The sequence below is a fragment of the Sceloporus occidentalis genome, unplaced genomic scaffold (genome assembly GCF_023333645.1).
Source record: "Sceloporus occidentalis isolate IW3139 unplaced genomic scaffold, rSceOcc1.0.p SCAF_1, whole genome shotgun sequence".
Classification (NCBI taxonomy): domain Eukaryota; kingdom Metazoa; phylum Chordata; class Lepidosauria; order Squamata; family Phrynosomatidae; genus Sceloporus; species Sceloporus occidentalis.
Genome location: NW_028316981.1, coordinates 45,087,432 through 45,099,656, shown reverse-complemented (window position 1 = coordinate 45,099,656; position 12,225 = coordinate 45,087,432). Strand labels below are relative to the sequence as shown.

Here is a 12,225-nt window from a genome sequence, read left to right as displayed (position 1 = left end):
TTAATGTAATGTGGGTCCATAAGATGCCAGCCAATGTTTTCAAGGCCTATGGCAAACCTATCAGAGGGTTTTCTTGGGCTGCATCTACACTGCCTTAACTGCTATATTTGTAGTTTTGTGAGATATTTAGCCTTCTTTCTCAGAGTTCTGGTGCCACAACAAATTACAAATCCCAGGATTCCATAGTGTGGAACCAAGGCAGTTAAAGTAGTATCAGACTACATCAATTTTGCAGTGTGATAGCAGCTACCATAAAATTTGTTGAGAGGGGGCTTGCCTTTGCCTTCATCCGAGACTTGCCCAAGGTTACCCAATGGATTTCCATGGCTGAATGGGGATTTGAACCCTGGTCTCCAGAGTCATAGTGCAACACTCAAACCACCACAGCATGCTGGCTTAGCATTTATGCGACATTTTAAGTGCCCACAAACATTCAACGACATAAGGGAATTAGTTAGCTCACATAGGATACATGTAGGCCTAATGTTTCATTTGGTCCTGGAGTAGACTCACTGAACCTATTGGATTTATCTATGTGTTGACTCACTAATGAACAATTCATCAAATGGGTCTATTCTAGTCGGACTAACAAAAAGAAAAATCATGGTTTCTCTTAAATTACAGGACAAGTTGGAAAAAGAGTGTTGTGACTTCGGTGCTGGTGGGTAAGTTATAACAAAGGTGAGGTTTGAACTAGGGCAGGTTGGGGGAGTTACTTGCCTCTTTGGATCACAAGTTGCCAGTGAACCCAGAAGTCCACAGTTCATATTTTCAGGCAGCTTGCTACACTTCTTTTCTTTTTGTATTTCATCTGATACCTACTGAGATAGTTCTGAAGTTCCAAAAGGAAAGCTTGGAATTGCTTTTAATGATAGGTGCCTGTCTGAGGACCTAATATTCTGGGGCATGGGGAACTACATAGATAAAACACCCCATGAGAACTACACTGCCCCACAGTTACAGATATGTTAATATCCTCACAGTCTTTCATTGTTGAGAAACATCCTATTTTCATGGAAAACCCACATGGTCTTTCACCAGTAATATCAATATCTGTAACTTGCAGTTTGTTGCAGACTGACTGTGTTAGTTTTCCCTCTGTCCTGGGTGGCCAACTTGTCATTGGTAAAATATTTATTAGCACACACATTTTAGCTGTGCACAGTGTTGTTAATATCAGAGCTTGAAAATTTACTTTTTGAACAACAGCTCTCAGAAACTCCCAGCCAGATTGACATCATCAAGGATTTCCCCCCATGATATCATCCATGCAACACAACTCTAGGACCTACTCCTTCTAGATCCCAGGCAATGGCTCTGGGGTAGTCCTGAAATGACAACCCTACCCAAAATCCACATGTTTCAAGGGATTGTCTAGGCACAGATATCTGTATCAATGCCAAATAGGGATGCCTGGTGAAAAAGAAACAGAGTTCCTAAGTCTTTAATGGTTGGGTTGAAGAGTAATTTCGGCAGGTGTTGCTTCCACAAGAAATAAGACCTGCTGAGATCTCCTTTCTACACAACCATTGAAGGGACAGGAACCCTGTCTCCTTTTTTAACCTGGGAGCCTTAATGCACAGTGGCAAGTGGAGTGCAAAAGAAGATAGTCCTCTTACACCTTTAATACTTGTGCAGAAGGTGGCATTTCAAGTATAACTGGTGAAATGCCTTCTGCTACATAGCTATTAGAGATGCATGAGCTTGTCCTCTTTTGCTTCTGTTGCCAGCTGAAACTGAGTTAGCAGGCTCTGACAACTGTCTCCTGTCCCTTAAACAGCTGGCAAAACCAAAAAGACCTCTACTGTTAGTACCCCAGACGCTAGACCTCCCTGCAAGTGGTATTCATTTCCATTCATCTTCAGTTGTTAGCTCTTGCTAATGGTACTAATAATTGTGATTGAGTTTAATATTTTGTTGCGGCAGCTTTTTCCTAACTGCATGTGTCAGAAAAAGTGGCTTGTGAATATTGTAAGTAACACAATAAATACAAAAGTGCGTGTGCTTTAAATCTGGCAATCACCTCAGTTCTGTGAAAGCCCATTGGCAGCCTATGACTCAATTTCAGTGACTGCTGGGCTTGCAGGAGCCTGTCCAGCAGCAATCGAGGGGTTCAAGAGTATTTGGCAGAAGGTTGGAAGAATACTTCCTCCTGTTCCATATGAAGGGCCTTTTTGCTTTGTACATATTATTTCAGGAAGCTTTTAGCCCATATTGTCAAGATGATGACATTCATAATTAATAATAATAATAATAATAATAATAATATACCGCTATTCCTGTGTAGATCATGGCCTTTCTTGCCCTTCATTAACCCCTTCCTTGGAAGTAGCACAAACCTAGAGGTCAGCCCCTTATACATCATCAAAAAAGAGGGCAACACATCATTAAGATCTGCATTACATCTGTAGTTATATAGACATGCACCTTTAAAAATATTATTATTAGACCAAACATACATCTATGGCAGGGAAGACATTGATCAACAAGTGACCTGTATGCTTGTTCATTCTGCCAAGCAGGTGCCAACTTGCTAAATGTGGATGAGATACTTCAAAGACCTTGCTCTCCTTTCTTAGGGTGCTTCATCTTTACATGAGACTTGGAGGGGACTAGCCTTCAAAGCAAGGATACCTTAAAATAGATATCTCCTTGTAAAGAAGGATACATGGCCACCCTAAAAATCAGGATCAGACTCAGAAGATGGGATCCCTTTCTGCCACAAACTGGATTTTGTTGGCCTGTTTTATCAGTTGCTGTCTTGTCCTGTTGAAGTCAATTAAGGCAGTCAACTTCCATTCAAAAATTCCATCTTAATTTAGATTCTGGATCAGGTTCCCTCACCATTTCTCTGTAGCATCAGTTCCTAGGTGTTGCTAATAAAATAGTTATTACTATATTAAGTAGGTATTATAGTTAGAACGTTCCCTCAAACAAAAGAAGTTGTACTCACATTCCACAGGAAAATAATTTTATTATTTTTTTAAAACAACTAACTTAACATTTACTCTGATAAAAATATTTACAATATTCCCACCTTCAAGAAGGTTCCAAAAAATATAAACACTCTACTTCTCCCTAGAGGAAGAACAAAAATATTCTCCTCATTAAAAAGAAACAGGAATACATTCATATTTCCCACTTTCTTTATACTCAAGTAGTTTTACAAATAATAGACTTCTGAAACATTTTATTTTACATATCCATATATTTATATGTACACATTTATATTTAAAACAGATTTTACAAATAAAGGCAACAACTGTGTACAAAAAAAAATATGGTTTTTTTAAACCAGCAATAAAATAAATGGTCAAACACAATCTGAGATTGAGCATAGTGCATTCTAGGACTTGGTGCAATAACGCAATGACTGATCATAGGACAGTTGCTTTATGAATTTCGCAAAACTACTAGATGACACCACCATTTGACATGGATTCTTAAATAGCCAAAATCAGATGCAGTAATTATCAGTGTAGAATGTGTTCAGTCTAGGGTAGATATGGAGGTTTCCTCTAGATGATGGCTGCTTATATTCCTTGGTGTTGTGGTGTATAACCATCAACCATCCCAGGGAAAGGTGGGCACCTTACCCCTGCCAAACTCTTGCACTCAATTATGCAAGTTCTGCCAACTGTGCTAGACAACCTGACTGCAGGAGCTTTTAAAATTTAGCATCATATTTATGAAGACCCAAAACCAGAGGTCTAGCTTCCATAATGAAAGCCCATTAAGGGCAGCTCTGCCAACTGACAAAGAGGCCCATCTTCCCCTCACTGAGAAAACACTGCTTACACTCTCTCCATGTCGATTCATTTTTTAAGGACCAGCCTCAGCAGGAGATAATGAAAAGCAATTGCTCCAAGCCCCAATCTCCATTTTTCCGACTCCAAACTTTTAAGGGGAAAAGTGCTTGAGTTTAAACCAGAAATGAGGTTTATTGAAGTCAGGAGTGTTGTTTTTGACTATTTGGATGCCCTCCCTCACCCGCTATACACAGCCTGTGCCGGAGTAAGGATCGCTATGACCTGCTTTGGTGGTGCAGAAGTGCTATGTGGTCCACACTCAAATATCTTGAGCTTCAAAGAAAGAAGGGTAAATTAGGAGTTACCCTGGGTTCCCTAACATTCATTTGCCTCAGACACTTGCTTAGTTTTGCTATGTGCCACCAATGGCTCTGTGAGAGCTGGTCTTCACTGTGGCAATCGTAACAAGTATTCTGCTGTTAGATGAGACAGCAGTTTCTGTAGGTATTTGGAATAAGAAAGTTGTACAGAGAGCTGTTGGTGGGAAACTCTTATGTAGGAGACAACAGGTTGGGTTGTCTTCAGAGATGGTTAACAACAGGGGAAAAATGCTATTCCCAAGTTACCCATCTGATAACCATTTTGTGCTAGTCAAAGCTGCTGTCTTGACCATGCCTGGACTTGTCTCTTTAGACATTTGGCTTTCCTCAGAAGTTCCTCTCTAGCTGTTATGAGAAACAATGCCCAGGGTGAGGGGCAGGGATAAATGGGCCACACCCAAAAAATGCCCTCCCCACAAGTCTATCTAGCAGCTGAAGCTACACAAAATTTCGAGGCAGCATTTAAAAGAAAATATATGTGCAATCAGTAGAAATGTGATTAGAAACCAGGCTCAAAATCTCCCCAAATCACTTAGAGTGCTTTACCAACCTGTGACTGCAGAATTAATTACCAGTGCTTCAATAACTAGCTGTGTGTGTATGTACATGCATTTTTCAGTCCGAGATCTCAAATACTGGCAGTAGCAGCAAGATGGGGAAGCCACAATCTTTGACTCACATTCTTGGTTCTCTAGGCCTTACTCTGAAAAGTCACCAGAAGTACCATGTTTCATATTCATAGACATGAAATCTGCCTCATTTTTAGTTTACTTTCACAGCTTTGAAACATATTCCTAGCCAACTAACTGAGTCAGTTGTCATACTATAGATGGCAAAAAGTACAAAGCACTTCAAATTAAATTAAATTTAAAAAAATCCAAACTCCTCTTTAGTTCCATTAAGCTAGGTGCAATTTTGAGGCCTTTCCTAAATTTCTTGGGAACACAAAGCAAAAAAGAACTTAGATTCCCAAAACATAAATAACCAACAATCCTCCCCACTTCTCAATTCAGCCAGTTTGGGGATGTTGGGAAAGACCCTGAAATAATCTCACACTCAACCAAGTAGGAAAAAAAAAAAGAACATCTCAAGAGAAAGTCACTTCATGTTTAGTCTTTGGTTTCCAAATTCAAAGGAGACATCTGCTTCAAAGCTTGAAGCAGAGTAGTAGAGTCCATGGGGGAATGAGATGGTACTGGAGAAGGGAGCTGCTGAGGCATTAATAAAGGAGAAGACATTTTCTCTGGGCTCATTAACCCTGAAAGTGCTGCAGTGGAAGCTGGGAGGCTGGGATACAAGACCGGTACCGAAGCTGGGTACCAACACTTTTCTAGCATAGGCAGGTAGGCTGTTGCTGAGGGTGGAATTAAATAGAAAGGCAGGCACAGAGGTGGCTGGTGGGGATGAGGACTCAAGAAACTGCTGGAAGAAGGGCCAAGCATATCACTGCTGAAGTGGTCTTCATCCTCTGACATTTCCATCCTGGTCTTCTTGGCAGGTGGGTCCTCACTCTCTTGCTTGATAGAACTGATTCTCTCTTGGACAGCATACTTGAGTTCAGCGTCCTTTTTAAAATACTGCACATCAGATTTGGAGTCATTTTTTTCCAGTTCTCCTCCATATCCACTGTCTGTGTCTGTGTCACTACCACTCTGCTCGCCACTGGAGTGGGCAAAAGTCCTCTGAATCACAGGCACACAGTTTTTCCCGTGAACCTCAGCAGCTTTGGTCAGAGAACAAGTCTTTTCTTTCAGGTCTGTGAGCTTAGGCACAGCATCTGCTAGCTTTCTGCTGATGCCAGCCTGCAGAACCTCAGAGGCCACTCTGTGTAGGTGGCTGATGAGCTGGGAAGATTTTAGTTCCTTGGTATTCTCATGTTTGGCCACATATTGCAGCACTTCTTTGGCACACATCTGGAAGCCAGACCGAAATACCTCCTGGCTAGAATCAAGGTTCCTTGGTGACAGCTCATCTGAGGAAACACCAGAAGAAGGAACTTAAGAAATGAATATATTGGAAAAGTTCGATAGAAGATTAACCTGTAATTAGAACAATTTCCAGGAGGGATGGGGATGTGTAGCTTTCTTGCATCTATACTCCACAAAATGTGTGCTAATTAAAACTTGTTTGTCTGAAAACACCACGAGACTCAGCCATTATAAGTTTCATACAGCTTGAAGCAGCACAATTCCCCGCATAGTTATTCAGAAATAGCTAGTTCCACTTGTGCTCATTGCGTCTTACTCCAGGTTACACAGGCATAAGATTACAACCTAATATTTTTTCAAAACAGCAATTTGAGGACTAGTACTTGAGAAATAAGGCTAACTTTGGCTGGGTAACTATTTGAACGTACAAGGTGAAATGCAGGTTTCATTAAAGTCAGTGGAAAATGCCCACTGTGGTGGAATCTTAACTTCTAACCCCTCCAACAATACAAGACTGCAACTCCCATCAACCTTTGCTATCACAGCCAAAAGTGAGGAGTGCTGAGATCTGCAGTCCAACAACACCTGGAGTGCTGCATTTTGTCCATCCCCATTCATTTCTAAAAGGAGGTTTTGAAATCCAACAAACAAAAGTAATGAATAGCACACTGGTTCTCATCAGGAAAGAATCCAGTCAGATCGGTAAGCATGAGATGAAAATGAACTCACACTAGGTTAGATGTTTTGGGTACACTGAAGGGGACAGCAACTGAAGTGCCCCAGAGACTTCAAACTGCATCAGACTTCAAAGGGGCTAAGTCAACTTAACTGCAGGAAAAATGTTCTAATAGGAGCCACATCACTCACTACCAGATTCACACAGCAATCTAGATGTTGCTGTGTCAACCACAGCAGAGACTTGTCACTCCAAGTCACTCTGCAGACCCTACCAAAACTCCCTTAGCAAACAAATTCATGTGACAAATATCCTCCACTGGAAGCTTTCTCAAAGTGTTTACTGTGTGAATCACTACTATTATGTAGACTGTCTGCTTAAAGCAGGGGTGGGTAACCTGCAGCTATCATCAGCCTGAGCCAGCATAGTCCATGGTGAGGGAGCTCCAGTCCAGCAAGAAAAATCTGGAGGACCAAAGGTTCCCCATCTTTGTCTTATATGTTTGTGAACTGCCACCAAGAATACTGAAGAAAGGATCTGGACATTAGGTGATGGGACACATACGTGTGGAATAGCCAGTACTTAGTTGTCAAATTAACAATTTGTAAGCCACTCTGATAGCAGAGTATTATTAATAATAATAATAATAATAGTAGTAGTAGTAGTAGAAATGCTAGGAAGGGTTAAATGTCAAAGCAGGGCTAGGAAGCTGTGGCCCACCAGATGAACTACTACAACTGCTCCCATGCTGGGAGAATGGGGCTATTAATTACGTAGTTAAATATAAATAAAACCACCATCACCCCTCATCAGTGGCCAGGCTTAGGGAGAATGCAATGCAACAACCTCTCAATAATCACAGCTCTAAGAGCCAGGCTCCATGGAGGTCTTCGGAGAAGGAGGTGAGGAAATTGATAGTTAATTGCTAGAGAAGCTATTCCAAGCTTCTTGGCTGCAGGGACATCATGTTGGGAAAAAGTTCCCCAGGCAGATTTCCTCCTCTTGATCTGAAGGTGATACAGGAGTGGGTGTCCCAGCCTTTAAAAAGCCCAATTAAATTTCAAATAAACAGCTAGTTTTGAATGAAAAGGGCAGATGACAAAGTTTTAAATACTCTTCTCCAAAAAATCATGTGAGGAAGGATCAAGTATCTCTTAGCATAGAGTACGTCCAATGAAACCAAATGAGACTACTTTTCCATGAGTATGATAGTCAGAAATTAATTTGGAAGGCATTACTGGTCAAAAGAAAACAAATCTTCAAAGAAAATCCTTTTCTTCAAATAGGGTTCACCCTAACCATCAGGGCTTTCTCTCCTTAGGGTAATGAGCATGATCAGTGTATACTCACCAGCATGTAAACCTTTCTGAAGAGCAATGATCTGCTGCTGCTGCTGTTCAATGAGGTTGGTTAGTGCTTTGACATGCTTCAAGGTAAGTTCAAGAACAACAGCTTTTTCCAAGTGTCCTAATGTCTGAAGAGGAAGGGAAAGAGAAAACAGTTCAGTCAAGTCTCAGCTGAAGAAACCTAAACATAACAGTGCTAAATGTTTGGACAATATTGTGGGAGGCAGAAAGAGAGATTAAGAACAGTAGGAACAGGGATAAATGCTCATTATGCTCATCTGATTGTGTATGTTTTAATTTCAAGATGGCTATTTAAATCTACACATCCTGCATTTTTAAAGTGTACATAAAAGGAAGGTGATACAAGAAGCAACAGTTAGCTAGCATGCTCATTTTAAAAAGGGTGGAAGTAAAGCCATGTTGTATATATCTGTTTGGATTACTTCCGCTGGCACCTTGAGCATCAAATAGGGATCCAACAGAAGGCTTTCCTTAATTGCAGCCAAACAAGGGAACCAAAGAGCTGATCAAGACAAAATTGTCTTTCCAAACAAAAACAATAATTCAGGACACTTCTGCCTGAATTCAGGAAATATGCATATATTTCATTCCTTATTATCACCAAGTGCAGAGGAGGATATATAGATGGTATTATGGTGCAAATGGACTGGACCTCCAGGGGTCTGCCACCAAATCTCAAGCAACACCAGAACAGTATGGACAAGCAGGAGACAACACTAAATGCACTCTCCCTAACAAATCTGTTGCATCATCAAATCCAATTCAGGCATGTATGTTTTTGAGAAAAGTACCAATTTGGCAACAAAACCAAGTCCTGGCAGGAGGAGGTTCAAGGTAGTGATCCTACCCCAGACACAACTCTCTTCAGACAGATCTGCACTGCTTCAGGAAACCTCTAGATGGCAACTTTACCTGCACAAAACTCCCACAAACTCAACACACTCCCCAACCAGAAGGAAGACGACTTTGGACAGTGGCCAGATTTTCACTTACTGTAAGTTTGAGATGTTCTGGTAAAAGATCTTTCAGCTGGGCAATGCATTCATTAATCCTATCTCGTCTTTTCTTTTCTATCAGTCTGTGGGGTAACTTGTAGGTCTCCTGGAAGTCAACAGGTAAAAAAACAACAACTGCATCACTCAGGATGAAAAGTGATTTCGTAACATTACAGAGACAGAGTTTTCTACAAGATAAAATTGAGAAAAATAGAAATGTTTTCTTTGATAGACAGGAATATCTCAATTGCTACTAAGAGCATAGGAGACGATTATGTGTTTTATTATCTCCAGAGAAGTCTGATGCAGCCACTATGAAGAAATTGTTTTGTTGCGGTAATTAGGCTGAGACCATAAAGCAAATCAACTGACAAAATAATATTTTTTCTTTAAAAATAAGTCCAACATTTTCTGGCCGGAGGAGGCATTTAAAAATGCAATCTCCTTCATATATATTTTGCAGGATAATTTCTTAGAATCCTACATTTGCATTGCACTCTTTTAAACCGGGCCAAAAGTATTCACCCAAGATGCTAAGAAAAGAAGTAAGAGTGCTTTGTATTTACCTTACTGTCATCACCTCTTTTTAACCCTCTTCTGGGTTTATAAACTTGATACACGTGAGCGAAGTCCAACCTGTCGAAGACCCAAAAGGAGAAATGAAAAGATTTAGATTACTTGCAAGAACTACCACCATAAGGTAGTAACACTTCCCTTTCCCCCCCAAAACCAACTGCCATTGCAGATACCATCAAGGAAAGCTCTTGAGGACACCCTCCAAACCCAGGCTGACCAGACTGGGCTGGAAACTGATTTAATTCCAGAGCCAATGTGGTGTAAGCGCAATGTGGTTTGAGCCTTGGACTACCCACCCCTCTGCAGACCAGGGTTCAAATCCCTGACTGAGCATTAAAAAAAAAGCAAACCCTCACTGGGTAAAAAAGTGAAAGGTTAATAGGATCTGAAGAGAAACCAGAGTCACAATGGGCAAGTCACGCTCTCTCAGCCTCAGGGGATGGCCAGGGCAAACCCCTTTCTAAGGAAACTCGCCAAGAAAACCTTATGACAGGTTCGCCTTAGGGTTGCCCTAAGTCAAAAACAGGAGCCACACAACGACAACCATTGTGTACAAAATAAATTAAAACAAATGCATTCTTACCTATAGCTATCATTGCAAACTGACTAGCTACATTTACTAAATTCATATTCATTCTTACCTATAGTTATCATAAGGGACTGTCTGATTAGCTACATTTACTACTTCGTAGACATTTGAATATCTAGGACTTTAGGGTTGCCCCAAGTTAAAAAAACAACAAAAAACAGGAACCACACAACAACAACAACCCTTGTGCACTAAATAAATTGAAACAAATGCATTCTTGCCTATAGTGATCATTGGAAACTGTCTGATTAGCTCCATTTACTACACAGAGGACTTCGTAGATATTTAATATCTAGGACCTTTGGGTCGCCGTAAGTCAAACAATAGGAGACACACAACAACAACCCTTGTGTACTAAATAAATGTTTAAAAATGCATTCTTTCCTATAGCTATCATTTGAAAATGTCTGATGAGCTATATTTACTACTTTGTAGATATCTGAATATCTAGCATCTTAGGACTGCTCTAAGTAAAAAACAACAGCAACCCAACAACAAGTACAACAACCTTTGTGCACTAAATAAATTAAAACGAATGCATTCTTATCTATAGTTATCACTGGAAAGTGTCTTGATTTACTACACATTAACTACACAGAGGACTTTGAAAATATCTGAATATCTAGGACCTTAGGGTTGTTGTACGTCAGAAAACAGGGGCGACACTGCAACCTCCATTGTGCACTGAATAACTTTTTAAAAATGATTTCTACCTATAGTTATCATTGGAGGCTGTCTCTTTAGCTACATTTACTAGTTTGTAGGTATTTCAATATCTAGGACCTTAGGGTTGCCTTAAGTCAAAAAATGGGAGCCACACAACAACCCTTGTGCATTAAATAAACCTTTCCAAAATATTCATTCTTGCTTATAGTTATCACTGGAAACTGCCTGATGAGCTACCTTTACTAAACTCAAATGCATTCTTACTTATGGTTATCATTGGAAACTGTCTGGTTAGCTACATTAACTACACAGAGGACTTTGTACAATAACAACAACAATAATAATAATAATCTGAATATCTAAAACCTTAGGGTTGCTGTTAAGTCAAAAACCAGTGAGCAAATACCCATTGGCAAATATATATATATGTGTGTGTATATATATATATATGTCTATATATCTACCTATCTCTGTCTATAAGGCTGCCTTACCCTGGCATCTCGTTGCCCTCCAGCTTGCCCAGGCAAGAAGGCGGAGGAGGAGGCTGGGCGCTGGGGATCCTTTCCATGGCCAGCCTGTATCTCTCTCTCTGTGTGTGTCTGTGTCTGTGTCTGATAGGAAGTCTTGCTCCTGGAGCTCTGATCAGCCTGGGATGGAAGCCCTCTCTCAGTCTGTGTCAGTGGCAGTGCTGCTGCCTGTGTGTCAGCTGGGGAAGGCAGCAGGCAGGAGGAGGGAGGGAGGGAGGGAGGAGTGGCCCAATGGGTTAAATGGGAGCGACGTGTTCCGCCCTGTGACTCCAGGCACGTCGGGCGCTGCTGCTGCTGCTGCTGCTGCTGCTGCTGTGACCCAGGAGGAGGGAGATGAATGGTGATGGCTCCCTCCTCCTCCTCCCTAGCAGTGTCACGTGACCCCGCTCACGTGCAGCACAGCAAGGCCGCTCCCTGGGGCCTCCGTCCTCTGTCTCACTCTCCCTCAGCCTGAGGGGGAGGAGGAGAGGCAGGAACGTGACTAGGCTAGGAACCGGCTTAATCACTCCAGAACCAGGGGATTGTTAAGGGGCAATAAACCCTAGACTGCCAGCCTGGGTTCAAACCCCTGCCCTGGCTCAGCCTTCAAAGAACAAGCCCCAGTAGGGGGGGGGGGTCATCCAACAAACGACACCCCAAAACGCACCACACACTCACACACACTACTTTCACAGGGATAAGCAAAGGGCACAAGAAGAGAGACCTTGTGGCGCCACCTTGGAGGCTGGCTGAAGGAGAGGAGTTGGCAGCATGAGCTCTCCTATAGACTTCC

General features: G+C 41.5%; 1 protein-coding gene across 1 annotated transcript; it reads right to left on the bottom strand.

Moving 5' to 3' along the window:
* Nucleotides 1–2,954: 2,954 nt before the first annotated feature.
* On the bottom strand, nucleotides 2,955–11,546 carry BHLHE40 (basic helix-loop-helix family member e40). The gene is made up of 5 exons (XM_089520153.1): nucleotides 11,418–11,546; nucleotides 9,662–9,731; nucleotides 9,094–9,201; nucleotides 8,084–8,207; nucleotides 2,955–6,101 (listed from the first exon to the last, which is right to left on the bottom strand). Exons 1-5 carry the CDS (start codon nucleotides 11,492–11,494, stop codon nucleotides 5,239–5,241), a joined length of 1,242 nt encoding a protein of 413 aa, XP_089376279.1. The 5' UTR covers nucleotides 11,495–11,546; the 3' UTR covers nucleotides 2,955–5,238.
* Between the last annotated feature and the right edge of the window lie 679 nt (nucleotides 11,547–12,225).